General features: G+C 36.0%; 1 protein-coding gene across 1 annotated transcript in view; it reads right to left on the reverse strand.

The window, feature by feature from the left end:
* Nucleotides 1–14,979, reverse strand: part of DNAH8 (dynein axonemal heavy chain 8) — a 136,296-nt gene that overhangs the window by 109,682 nt on the left and 11,635 nt on the right. The window contains exons 11-19 of the mRNA XM_065834088.2: nt 14,649–14,748; nt 12,326–12,445; nt 10,377–10,512; nt 9,189–9,376; nt 7,239–7,319; nt 5,230–5,346; nt 2,731–2,850; nt 1,784–1,922; nt 622–713 (exon numbers count right to left, since the gene is read on the reverse strand). Coding sequence (XP_065690160.2) covers nt 622–713; nt 1,784–1,922; nt 2,731–2,850; nt 5,230–5,346; nt 7,239–7,319; nt 9,189–9,376; nt 10,377–10,512; nt 12,326–12,445; nt 14,649–14,748 — 1,093 coding nt within the window. The remainder of the gene's footprint in view (nt 1–621; nt 714–1,783; nt 1,923–2,730; nt 2,851–5,229; nt 5,347–7,238; nt 7,320–9,188; nt 9,377–10,376; nt 10,513–12,325; nt 12,446–14,648; nt 14,749–14,979) is intronic.

Raw genomic sequence — 14,979 nt, forward strand, 5'->3', positions numbered from 1 at the left:
TCTCATACTCCTTCAAAAAAACACTGGCGCATATGTACCCTTTTCAAATAAGAGATAAACACAGTAAAACCAGATTGTACTGGATTAAGAATATAAAAATACAGCTACAGGTAATGATCACTAGCACAAAACAACAGAATGCAATCTTGTAACATCATTGCATTTGTGCCTGCAAGTTTGTGTGTCTTTGTTTCTCTACTCATACTTCCCCTCGCTGCTGAACATGAAGAGATTATATTCTTCAAGGAAAAGGCAAAAAGTGATCTTTCTTGGTGCAGTTGAAAGAGGAGTATAGAAAGAATGGATGTTTCTGCTCATCCAAGAAGGAAAACCTGTGTTACAGCTTAGGCACAATATTTTCTCCAAACTTTTACACTTAGCACTCATATATCGATAATTTGTTTAATGGTGATAATGGGGAATAACATGCAATATACTTGTGAAAGCTAAAATCTACCTGAAACGCACTTTATAAGGAAGCTATTCTGTCATTTTTACATGGCATTTGATATTCTCTGTGATGTCTTTCTGTAAGACTGATATCCAGCTACCAAAACTCAAGATACTGTTTACTAATCTGATTGGTAAAAAAAAAAAATGAATTCTCTTATCACAAAATACCTCTTTAAATTCATCTTCTTCATCAAGGTGAAGAGCTGCAGAAGCATTCTTTTCTCTCTCAGTACTTTCAAATGCTATACGTCTTCCTTTTACTGTAAATTTTAAAAAATACATTTTTCCATTAAATGAACATTGTGGTCTGCTTTGAAGCATGCTGTCCCCCATCTTTACAGGCAAAACAATATTGCTTTTTGTGTTAGCAGTACCTGGATCAGATAATTGGTTATATTTCACACTTTTTTTTTTTCACACCAGGAATGTGGTTATGAGCCTCAGTCTAACAAACACCATGCACTACAAATATGTTAATAAAGATAAGTAGGCAGACATGGATATATCAGCTGGAAACAAACAAAAAAGCAAATCAACATAAACAATTTAACAAAATACAGAGAAGTATCTTTGAATCAGATTTTTCTGGTTGCATCATATTGAACTACCTGGAGTACTGACTCTGACTATGTTTCTATACCTGGAGGAAACTGAACCCAGAATGAAAAAAATCCTGTGTAAGGAAAGGAGCTCCATTACTGATTAACTCCCAAAATACCTTTTTCTTTAAAACAGAATATTGTTCTCCAACTATAAACTATATCTCCTATAATGGTTACAGGACCTCCTGAAATCTTGGTAACACACTGCAGAGCAGTGTGAACCAGCCATATTGATCAGCTGTGAGACTCTAGGCTAGCAGTTGATAGTCAATTGACCCTACTTAAACTGATCAGCCAGCAAAGCACTAGTATTAGAGACACAATTGTGTGGTAGCAGAAAAGTCACAGACAGAGGGACAGTACCCAATACCTGACATAGCTGAGAAGAGAGAGACACTATTTCGTTTCATGGAGAGAAAAAAAGAAAAAAGTTATGAGTGATTAAGAGAAATTGAACCATCACTTTCTTCCTCTAGAGCAAATATCTTGGTAATCTAAACAGAAGGGCAGAGTTTAGTTCTAGAAACCCCACCAATACTGAATTTGCTCTGTATTTCACAGGGCAGTGTTTAACAGTGGTAAATGAAAGCAGAACTGTGACACAAATGAAACCATAGTGAGAAGAAGTCTGAAGACAATTAGCTAAAAGAATGAAATTTTGATATGTACTAGTTAAATCTACAGAATGAGGGACAGAATATCTCATTTAAATAATCAACATTAGCTACCTGGTGATGTGTGTTTCTCTGAGGTTTTCTTAGATAAAATTTCATAATTCTTTTTAAATATAGATATTAGTTCTTGAACAGCATCTTCAATTTGTATGCTTTTGTGGTTCAATAACTCAGCACGTTCTTCAGTATAAGTCTGTTAAATAAAAATACCAATTAATTATCTTAGTATCACTGATTATCTTACTACTGTTGCTCTTCATGAAGAGCCAAAACATTTCCCTCAATATTGCTTTCTTCAGACTGAGACTATTTCAATGAAACAGCAACATTTTAAAAAGAAAACTGAGAAAACAACCCCCAAATCCTCATTCAAAATTATTAAAATCTTGTTATATTATCACTATGTTTTTAATGTTTGGGTTTAAAAAAAAGTATCAATTTTTGAAATGAAATGGTATTTTTAAAGGTCAGAAGAAAATCCTGAATATTGCAGGGAGTTTACAGTCTGAATGTGAAACTACTCAAATACTCTTTCAACTGTCCTCAACAATTTTATTTACTTGCACTAATTTACTAATTAAATGCATATTTAATCTCATTTGGAACCAGTGAAACTTTCAAATTCTCAAATATATTTGTTGGAAGGTATTTTTTGCCTTCTCCTTTAAAAAGAAAAATAAGGAAAATAAGGGACATAAGGGGAAAAAAAGGCTGTGCATGTCTGAGTATCTCCATATAAAACAACAAAAAAAAAATCTCACATGACTATGAAGCAGTTATATAAATAAAAATTATCTATGATATATTACAGCCTAAGTATCTCAAATACCTAAGAACCAATTTATCTTCATATAAAATCTTTTAACCACAATATTTTAATTTTAAAATGTTCTGTATTTCTACAGTGAGAAGAACTGTTTTGTAGTTTCATATTACTTTACTAGGGCATTGTTTCTAACATACTCAAGAAATAAAGTTAGAGTATGTAAAGTGGCACACACCTCATTGTGGGTCAACAAATTCTCTACTGTGACAGCTCCATCTGCTGGTAAGACAATTAAAAGAGTATTTGATATTTCTTTCAATATTGACTCAATCCGCACTTCACTTAAATCATTAACCTAAAAAATAGAAAATTGTATTAATACCATACATTTATTTTTAAAGCGGAATGCATTCTATTTTAGAGATTCTAAGAGGCATAAAGTGTTTTGCAGGGAAAAAAAAAGTATCTAGCCAGTGAAAATGCAAGAACCTTACATCATAGAAAATCCTTGAAGAAAGTGAATAATTACACACACACAAAAAAACCAAAACCAAACAACAAACAACAACAAAAACAAACAAACAATCAAACAAACAAAACACACCAGAAAGCAAACAACAAAAAAACCTGGGGTAAAATAACCAACAGAAAAGACCTCAAGATGAGAGGAGGAGAGAAAAAAATGAAGCACAGCAATGTGTCGTTAAGTTATGGTGACTTAACGGCTATTTACAATGGCTAGATATAGTCTGGTTTTAGTGTGAATTATTCCTCTATTGTCTACAGAGGGAATCTGGAGAGAGAAATACCCCACAAAAATTCAGCCTTTGTTAACATGTTCCATTGCAATCTGGAATTTGAACAATGAAAAAAAGTCTGGAAATTATATGGTTACTGTTGCCATAGAAAATGAGAACCCTATTGCTAAGAGTATATGCATTTAAATCCTGCACAGTGTGATATTACAATTCTAGAAAGATTAGTAGTGTCCACAATTTCATTTCAGGCAGTCCTTTAAAAACAAAATCTTGTAATTCTTAAGTATCTGTTGGTTCTATGTTGGGAAACTGAGACATAGGAATCCATGAAAAAAGGAAATTTTTAGAGGAATTCGATGTTTCCACTTATTCACAAATTTCTGGTTATCAGCACCGTATTCTTAAATTCACTGTATGATTAAAATTATTTCACAAAGAGTATAAGGCAAGACTACTTCTGCACCATAACAGCAATTATTTAATCTTTGAATGAGCTTCTCTTGACAGCATTTTGAGATTATGAGTCTTGGAAACTAAATGAATGAATGACAGCAGAAAGAATTATGTCCTGTGCCCTGAGAACATCATCAACCCATCCATTAATGGAACAGAAAATAACTCTTGCTTCACTATCTTATCCATGTTAGGCTCCTGAAAAATCCTTGCTGTTTTAACAGTAGTTTTAGGCAGATGGGCAGACGAGTCTAGATGTAAGGCAAGGGGAGGCTGGCTGTAACTTGCTTGATGGGTTAGTCTTCAGCCTTACTTCTTTTATTCAACATAGCTTTTCATCGGGTTTTTGATTCTAAATTACAGCATTATCATCATTCAGTCAACTATTTTGAAGTGGTTTTGTCGTGACAGAATCCAAATAAAGCTGACTTCTCTCCATTTTTTTTTTTTTTACCTGAAATACTGTGCATCTGTGATATCTTCTTCATCACAGTATCATTTACATTTCTGCTTTACATCACTTTTCCCCTATTTGTTTGTGATATCCCATTCACAGGAATCAAGGGTCTAACCAAGTTTACATATTTTTGTATTCGTATGGGAGGGGTAAGAGAGACAGAAATACACACAACCTACATGTTTAAGGAAAATAGAGTATGCCTACAAAAGACATGGTTATTTCAGGTATACTTAGGCTCAAAGAACTATTAATTTCTTAAATAGTTAATAGTTTTTCATCTTTGGGTTTCAGTAGCAAACAGAGCACTTGATCATAATTCTGATTTTCTGCCATACAGGAAAAAAAGTGGATATACCCACCACTGATTAAGAATTTCCTACCACAGAAGACACACCTTACGGTATTGATAGGAGAAATTGTAGCCATACAGTTCAACTATCAAGCCAGATGTATGATCTGACTATCAAGGTAATGTCTTTGCAAGGAAAAGAACCAACACAGGTCCTCAAACATGTTACTGGAATTAAAATAATTCAGAAATCATGTGGTAAACACTAAGAGAGGAAAAAAGCACAGACACAGTCAGCATACAGAGAACTGTGAGGGAAAAGTGTGCTCCCTTTTATTATTATATTGGCTGCACAAACAGGAGACAGTTTCACAGCATACCTGCTATGAATACAGTTAATGCAAAAAAAAACTCTCCACTGTACCCTGTTTACATGGTGGTATCTTGTGTGCAACTGCACTCATGGGCAAGCACTTAAGAGAAGCAGAGGTACGCTCTGAAAATCAGAGTGGTGGTCACAGAATCTGAGAACAACTGGAAATATATTCTACTGCAAGAATGGAAGCAAAGATCAAACATTTGAGGGTAATAATGGAAGAGAATCGCGGAGTACATCATTCTTCAAAAAAAAAAGAACATACTTTAAAAAGCAAACAACATTTCTATGTATTTCAAGTGGTACAAAAATAAGGACAGATTAATTTCCAATATGAAGAGCGGCGTACTGGAAATAATTAAACTATCATTTCATTTATATAGTGATAAAGTATATACCTTTTTTAAAAACTGTTTAAACATATACAGAACTTGATCAGCTTCTTGAAAGAAACTTTCCAGTGTCACAGATGACCAGGTCAGCATGGTAAGTCCTTGCCTCAACACAGTTTCCATCTAAGCATAAAAATATAATTTCGTAGATTAAAAAAAACAAACAAAAAAAAAAAAAGCCAATATTGTTAGAATCACTAATGTCACTGATGAAGGAGTTGTGTGTAAGTTTTACAAGGAAGGTTACATGATTTCAAGGAAAACATCAAAGGAATTTAAGCAATATTGGAGAAAGGGAGAGTAGTGCATACTACAGCCTCTGTCTGCAACGGTCAAGTGTAGATGTTCCGCAACAATCTTCCCCTTCCTGTTCTCCTAGGTAGCATCTTTTAGTGTTTCCTACTACTGCGTAAAATTAAAATCAAGTCTACTATTGATCTTGCATTTCATCCTTTAACATATATCTTGACCACTCTCAACAGCATAATTAGTAGTCTTTCAACCTCATGCATCTATCTAGTGACATTTTTTCCTTTGTCCCTTTTTGAATCAGAGTGGTCCTCTCCAAATTTTGTAATAGCTTCAATGCTATTTTTAAAAATCCTCTCTTCCCTACCATTTCCCTTACTGAATTCTTGGTTTTCCACAGTCTGCAGAAATCAGCTCATTTCCCTGTCTCTCTATGATCTACACCAAAATCCTTCCTTCATTGCAGATCCTGTACCTTCAAAGCAGATAGGACACTGAGGAAAAGGAGTCTTGTACTACTGTCAGGCTATGAAAACAAACCTTTCCAGACTCTCTCACAGACCTCCCTTGAAATTTTTGCCTACCACTCCAAAGCTTCTCACAGATTTCCAAGTACACAGCCACCACAATTTTAAATTTTGCCATCTCCATCATCTTTGAAGTGACAGAAATTTAATTATGCTTAATCGCTGAGAAACTTTGAACTGATTACACTCATATTTAATTTTAAATAGCCAGCTATCACATCTGCTCTTACATCTTAACATTTATCAAGTCACTGCCTGGACTTCACCCCTTCACTTAATTCTAATGCTTCTTTTTGCTATGTCTATATCGTGACTACAACTGTTAATTCAGCTCAAATAGACACACAATTATTTGCAAATACAGCTATTACTATCATCTTTATATACATGGTTTTCATCTTCTGTTGTTTGTACAATATTCATCCTTCTCTTTTGTCAGTTGTTTCCTCTAAAATACAGAGGTGTACAATTCCCTCTATGATATACTCATGTTTACATAAGTATCACTACAGTAAAGACTACAATCATTTTCTCTCTTTCTCTTTTATTATTTAACTCTTATGAGCACGGACAATTTTTTTGTTTCTTATACTTCAGCACATGCCAGCTATGTAGTCCCACAAACTTAAGCAAATTCTGCAATCTTTTGATATTATTATTTACAACTAAAAAGGGAAAAGATACTTAGAACAATCACACACATATAATCACACATACACTTGCAAGTGTTTGGCAAAACGAAGTGGCTTGTCGTATATACATTCTCTACCTCCAATAAAACTGTGCCTTTAATGTAGCATATAACCTTTCTACATCGCTGAAGACACTGACTCAATTCACAAGACTAACAATTCTCTCCAGGCAGAGACAAGGATCACAACACTTAGTATTTCAGCTAAACTAAAAGCAAAACTCCCTGTGAAAACTTCTAAAACTGAAATAAGTGATAATTTACTTCCATGCCAAAGACAGAGATTTGTGTAGACAAACAAACCCACAAAATCGATATTCTTTGTTCTACCACATTTCCATCTCATAGGCAATAAGATTATTCTACTGTGATACACATTATTTGAGAACTGTATGAGGGATGCAAAGAGCAAATTTTTTGTCTTAAATGTTCTAGTAAAATTAAGTTCACAACATGCAGATCCATCTAAATAGTTTAAAATTATAAACTACTATTAAGATATTCTAAGTTCTTTTGAAGAATACTGAAGTGCATTTAGCAATACCAACCTTCTTCATTTTGGGGGACATTAGATCTACAAACATCACTGGTGTTTCTTGACACAAATCTTCATAACATTGGAGAAGACCCTGTTAATTATTAGAAAGGGTAGTATCAAGAAGAATATTTTAAGTGCTTTCTTTATTGAAGGAAATAACCTGTTAAACAATCAAATCAGAAAAAACACAGAAAGCAATACAAGACTACATTTGAAAACAAGTGTAGAATTTTACACAGATATTACATACCTATGTACATAATTTCTGGAATGCAGTGAATCTGTACCATGCTACACAAGGAAAAACTAAAGCAGCCTTCACGCAACAAATTCTTTAAGTACAAAGCCATACAAAGTAAGATCTTTCTCTAGAGCTAAAGACAGCTTGAGCTTTAGTGACCATAACTTGCAATACCCTCTTACAACTAAGTAGCATATGCTTTAGATAAATAAAGTCACATATAAACTCAGTTTTAAAATATCCTCTTGTCTTATGTCTTACACACACACAAATCTTGTATGGTACAACTCATCCACAAGATATAAGATTCTTGAAATACTACAACAAGAGCAAATACTATAAGTATCAAAACCCTGACTCCTCTGGCAGGTAATCTGCAAAATTCTAGGTGTTTTTGTGGCTCATCATATCTTCCAATCCAGAAGAATTCCAATCTTTGCTTCTCAAAAACTGCAGTACTATGTTTTACTGAATTTCAGAGTGAACATTTTTTTGATGGCTTTAATTATTTTATCACCAGAATATATGTAACATGTCACAGAATATAAAAAAATATATATGCTCACACTTAAGTATACTAGCCCACACAGCAGTTCACAGTATCACAGTATCACAGCATGTTTGGGATTGGAAGGGACCTCAAAAGATCATCTAGTCCAATCCCCCTGCCAGAGCAGGAATGCCTAGGTGAGGTCACACAGGAACATGTCCAGCTGGGTTTTGGATGCTTCCAGGGAAGGAGACTCCACAACATCCCTGGGCAGCCTGTTCCAGTGCTCTGTCACCCTCACTGAGAAGAAGTTTTTTCTCAAATATAAGTGGAACCTCTTGTGTTCCACCTTGATCCCATTACCCCTTGTCCTATCATTGTTTGCCACTGAGAAGAGCCTGGCTCCATCCTCGTGGCACTCACCCTTTATATATTTATAAACATTAATAAGGTCACCCCTCAGTCTCCTCCAAACTAAAGAGACCCAGCTCCCTCAGCCTTTCTTCATAAGGGAGGTGCTCCACTCCCTTAATCATCTTTGTTGCCCTACGCTGGACCCTCTCCAGCAGTTCCCTGTCCTTCTTGAACTGAGGGACCCAGAACTGGACACAATATTCCAGATGGGGTCTCACCAGGGCGGAGTAGAGGGGAAGGAGGACCTCTCTCGATCTACCGACCACCCCCTTTCTAATACACCCAAGGATGCCATTGGCCTTCCTGGCCACAAGGGCACAGTGCTGGCTCATGGTCATCCTGCTGTCCACCAGGATCCCCAGGTCCCTTTCCCCTACACTGCTCTCTAATATGTAATTTCCCAACCTATACTGGAACCTGGGGTTGTTCCTGCCCAGATGCAGGACTCTACACTTTCCCTTGTTAAATTTCATCAGGTTATTCCCCGCCCAACTCTCCAGCCTGTCCAGGTCCCGCTGGATGGCAGCACAGCCTTCTGGCGTGTCAGCCACTCCTCCCAGCTTAGTGTCATCAGCAAACTTGCTGATAGTACACTCAATTCCCTCGTTCAAATCATTAGTGAATATATTGAATTAGCAATTAGCAGAGGCTTTTCAAATAAGAACCTCTATGTCCACCTGTGCATTCCACAAATTTACCATTAACTATCTCATACTCAGCTTTAATATTTATTTAACCATCGAGGAAAGTTTATAGTTAATCAGATTTTTTTTTTTTTTGGGAAAAACAGCAATCATGATAATTTTCAAGTTTACCTCTAAACGTAACTTGTTTGACTTCAGGTCATTTTCTATTTTTACTATCTTTTTTGCTTGCTCAGGCACTTCCAGACCCAACTTTATCATACATTTGGTCTCTCGCACAATCTCTGGAATTTGGGGATTAATATTAACCAGGAACTTCCCAGTTATAGGATGACGCACAAATATTGTTGTTTCTAAGGCTGTGAAGACATTTTAATATCAGTTTCTAAGACAAATAATTGTTTCTGTTATATAAATTATTATAGAATAAAGATTTCTGACATTACTATACAATGATTAAATATGTATTGTTACTTGTGAAATAGCTTCGCATTGTTTCCAGTTAAAGAAATTGTACAACTGACTTTCACCATATTAGCTTTCTGCCATATAAAACCTTTTTCTTAATAAGCTAAACAAGCATAAGATCCAGCCTTATTTGTGGCATATTTTTTTCTTAGTTCAAGTTAGAAAATTATGAACTTCATTTTCTGAGGACCCGGAAACACGACACTTATGAAATGTGCTCAGTATCTTACAAGATTTTGTTAACCTAGAGCATTAAAGCTTATATAGGGATACTGCGAAAATACAAAACAAAACAAAAGCCCAAATAGCAACACAAAAACTTCTGTTAACTGTGCGATGACAAGATTTTATTCTTATAGATTGGCTCCTAGTTTTGAAGCCCACAGAGTGTCTATAATTTACATGAAAAATCTACTCAAATTTTTAATATTTTTTCAAACTTTGACTCTCATTTAATCTTAAAATAATAAACCATGATTATCAAACATTTTTTCTAGTCATAAAGTAATACTTGTCCTCAGAAGGACTGGGATAATATAACTGTGTAAATTATTGTAGTAGAAAGAAAACAAGAAGAACTATTAAATGGTATATATAAAGAATTCTAATACAAAAATGAACATCTGTGTGCCTTGAATTTGTTTCACTACTGTTTCCAGCCACTTCTCAAACAGTGCACCAAATGTGGAAATGTCTGCATCAAAACCAAGTTTCAAGGTCAGTAAGGGACAGAGATTTGTATTATTGGGCCTGCTTATTCATTTATACATTTTAAGGGTAAATGAGGCTTTAAAAAAAATCTGATTTGTGCAAATTTAGCATTCAATAACAGTAAAAAACAAACAAACAAAAAAAAAAAACCCAAGCACAATTATATACTTAATTACTTACGATGTTGTAATTGTGAAATTTCATTCACCCACGCTTTATGATAGACTACCTCGAATTCCACCAATACGTAGGCAATTCTGTTGTATAATCGAACAACTGCCTTGCCTTCTGGACTAGCCAAGATATTTGATTTTTCCTATCAAAAACACAGTACATTCGAATGAAAATAATATCAAAAGAAAACCATACTATTCAGTAATGGAATTTCCTGTTCCCAGACTATTTGAAATATCATCTGGAATGAAACTGGAGACCAGATTCTTAGTTAAAGTGCTGCAGCTATTGTGTGGGTCCTACAACAAACCTGCTTTTTCAGTGGTATCAAAACATATACACCAGACAATTTCAGGATGTCAGGCAATCCACATTTATGCCTTAAGCTACTCCTAGCAGCCATTTGGTAAAGAGACATGATTCTCCATAGAGAACAGAAGAGCTGGGCACTCAGTTAAAATACAGGACATTAGTCTTGTGTACTAGGCCCAGTCTGCTCCACTAAAAAAAGAAGAAGAGCACCACTGGCTGGAATGGCAAAATATGTCTTTCAGCAATATGAAGACAGGCATATAAATAATTCAGTGCATATTTCCAGCTTGGGGTGCTAGTTCAGTGGTAAGTCAAAGAAAGTGTTCTTCTGTATTATAGTAAGGTTTTTAATACCGTTTCTCACAGCTTCCTTCTGGACAAGTTGTCCAGCTGTGGAATGAGTGGGTTCACAGCACACTGGGTGAAAAAGACTGTCTGACGGGCAGAGCTCAAAGCATCATAAGTGAATGGGGCTACATCTGGCTGGTGACTGATCAGCAAGCTTCCTCAGAATTCAATTCTAAGACCAGTTCTGTTGAATATGTTTATCAATGATCTGGATGTAGGAGTTGAACATGCCAGTAGCAAGTGATGATGATAGCAAACTGGGAGGTGCTGTTGACTCCCTTGAGGGACAGAAGACATTGTAGAGGGATCTAGATATATTGGAGCATTGGGCTATGATTAATGGGATTAAATCTAAGAAACCAAAAAGCTGGATCCTGCACCTAGGACGGAGTAACATGAGGCACAAATATAAACTGGGAGAGGAGTGGCTGGTGAGCAGCACTGCAGAAAGGGATCGGGGGGTGCTGGTTGACCGCAGCTCAATATGAGTCAGCAATGTGTGCCCTGGCAGCCAAGAGGGCAAACCACATCCTGGGGGCAAACATGGTATAGTCAGATGGTCAAAAGAGGTGATTGTCCCACTGTGTTCAGTGTTCGTGCAGCCTCACCTTCAATACAATGTGCAGTTTAAGAAGGATGTGAAGGTCCTTGAATGCATCCAGAAAAGGGCAACAAGGCTGCTGACAGGACTGGAAGGAATGTCCTGTGAGGAGCAGCTGAGGATTTTTGGCTTGTCTAGTTTGGAGAAAAGGAGGCTGAGGGGCAACCTCATTGCTCACTACAGCTTCCTGAGGAAGGGAAATGGAGAGGGAGAAGCCGTGCTCTTCTCTCTGGTATCTAGTGACAGGACATGTGGGAAAGGTTCAAAACTGCACCAGGAGGGGTTTAGACTGGATATTAGGAAGAATGTTTTTACTGAGAGGCTGGTCAAACACCCCAGAGAGGTGGTTAATGCCCCAAGCCTGTCAATGTTTAAGAGGCATTTGAACAATACCCTGAAAAACACACTTTAACATTTGTTCAGCCCTGAATTAGTCAGGCAGTTGGACTAGAAGATCGTCGTATGTCCTTTCCAACTGAAATAGCCTATTATGGTCTATTCTAGTCTAGTACTATATCTTGAATCTACAACAGCAATTACTGCAGAGCATTTTTAACTAGATATTCACATACTAAGAAACAGGTTGCCTAGCATGTGAGAAGTGACATCATCGTAGCCAGGAACATTATGGTCGCTCTACTGAAGACATTACATGTCTTGTGTAGCAGTGAACTTTTTCCTCACATCAACTTACATGGAAATAGTTGATTGGTTCATTTATCCTTCTGAATAGCTGTCTCACCCACAATATCTTCCCTGCAACAGGTGGCATGTTTCGAGCAAGCGGAGGATCATCTTTCTGACGCTGGTAAAGCTACAATATTATTAAACACATGGATTAAAAAAAAAATCTGTTGAAATATTAAACTAATTTTCTTCTGTTACCACAATTTCTGCCTCCTTGCAAACAAATTAAATTTGTGTAGAGTCATACAACAGTTCATTGAGAGAAAAATGTAGTTCTTCCCCCACTTGCTAGCTTCTGAGATGCACACGTTGATACCATTGTTGGTATGTCTCCTGTCTTCATTATCTCATGCTGTTTCTTAGTTGTGCTTACTTACGACAGAGCCCTGAGTACACCAAGAGGCTTTGCAAACCTACAAGCTGAGCAGGCAGCATTCAAGGCCAAGCCTGACAGGTGCAGCTGTGTAACTTTGGAGCCATCTGCTGTGAAAGCGAGCTGTGTAAGGAAGTACTCTGAAAACCATTGTTGGGGCCTTTCCTCTTTTACTCAGAACTGCTCTCAGGAAAAGGCTAATCTATATTGGTAACTGAGAGGTTTTACCTGAATAAAAATGTCAACATTATTCTTCAGACACATGCACCTGACTAACAGTTAACATTTCAGGAGTTTGATTTGATGATTCTTGCGGGTCACTTCCATCTCATGATAATCTATGATTCTGTGATATGCTCTTTTCTACTAACTTCTTCTCACCAGTATGCATTTAAAGGCTCCTGCATACACAGACCATACTTTTATCTGTGCTCAAACTGAGGAAAGAAAATGGGGCCCTGCTCACTGAATGGCTGCATTATAGTCAAGAAAAATTTGGACTAAAATAATTGCATACCAAATTTGCATTGACAAATTATTCAAGCACTTTAGAACCAGTATTGCAGTGGGAGCAAGTTTTTATTGGAAATAACTTGCCTGACAAAGATAAAAAGCAGTCCAATAATATCTAATAAATATTTAGAACTGGCCAGTATATTGGTGACATATTCTTCAAGAGAAGAAGAATATGTGTATCCACCCAACTTCAGGCATGTAAACTCACGCTGTGATAACACAAACATCTGTAATGCTTAAGCAAACACCACTCTTCACTTCCTGGCATGTCATCTTACCCCTACACTGTATCCTGCACAGTCCCAACAAAAGAAATTCAAGTAGCTTCACGGTGAACTTAAGAGAGGAACTGAGCTGGATTAAACCCCCTCAGAAATTATTCCTATTTTTTCGGCTGGGATAAAGCAGCCAAGGCTTGGGTCAATGATTCCTTTAGCTGGCAGTGTTGCTGGAAATATGTTCATCAAATTAAGCCAGTAATTAGAGTTTCAGGAAGTGTTATACACAGTAAGTAGATAGAGAAAGGACATTGTAAAGAGTGGTTCAGAGCAGCTATTCTGGGCTACAGTTTTAAGGAACAGTTTGGAGGAATCATTTTCTAGTAAGTCCAGAGTTTACAGATAGTTGGCTCTTCATGTAAACACATGTCATTCATCCAAAAAAATGTAAGCATCTCTAAAAAAATATTTACACCAGCTTGGTTTTCCAGATTCCTTTTATAGTCATTGAAAAAAAAAAAAAAAAAAGGCCATTTCAAGATTATTATTTAAATCATCATGTTAACACATAAAATAGATCAGATGAACTGACTCTAGAATACACATTTCTTTCTTAGGTAGAAAGGGAGTATGGATGTCTAGTTCTGATGCAGATGTTTATTTTGCAGACATATAAAGTCTGGTTAGATGAATTCTACTCTAAAAAGTTTTAAGTCAAGTGACATGAACAGTCCCCAGAAGTTAATTCTCATTTATGCTAGTCATGGTACACTACACAAATAATGGAAAATTATTTTATAATTAACATAAATGCAACTTACCTATATTTTGTATCTACTTTATACTGTCACAACATCAGATAATTGCCATTTATAAACGCAAATTAACTGTAGAGGCCTCGTATAATAATAAACTGAAAGTTATATTCAAGTGATAAGCACAGTCAGTAAAGAACATACTTTTTTTTTTTTTTTCTTTAATTGATGAAGGAACAACAGAAAAAGTCTTGGTTTAAAAAGTAAAATTGTGATGAGACATTCACCTGCAGTAGTAGGTATATTGTAATTGTCTACACACTTAGGCCTGTTTTCTGTAACAGGAAAATAGAAGTATGATAAATTGAGCATTGACAGCTAGCAAAATAGGCAGAATAACAAAAATCTTAAAATACTACTTCCTATTTTAACATGAAGTTTAAAACTTATTTCAAAGAAATAAAATACCTTTTTAGTAGCTTCAAGTTCTGCTACATAATGTTGAAGAATACGACCAACAGTACACACTATTTCCTCTTGAAGGCATGGCATTCTCAGATTTTGAAACCTGTATTAAAAATGAGTACCCAAAATGATATTTCTAAAATGCAGGGTTTGTTGGTCTTTGTTTGTTTGTTTCTTTTGGGGGGGTGGTGATGTTACATGAACATCACACAAAATTAAATAAGCACAAATCTAGTAAATGGTTCTGGATCTGGGGAATTTTTTCACTTTGAGCAAATTTAAGCAAGTTGGAAAGTTCTGCCCTGGTGAGTTTTTTTTTGTTGCTGTGGCGGGT

Source organism: Patagioenas fasciata, chromosome 3 (assembly GCF_037038585.1).
Source record: "Patagioenas fasciata isolate bPatFas1 chromosome 3, bPatFas1.hap1, whole genome shotgun sequence".
Lineage (NCBI taxonomy): Eukaryota > Metazoa > Chordata > Aves > Columbiformes > Columbidae > Patagioenas > Patagioenas fasciata.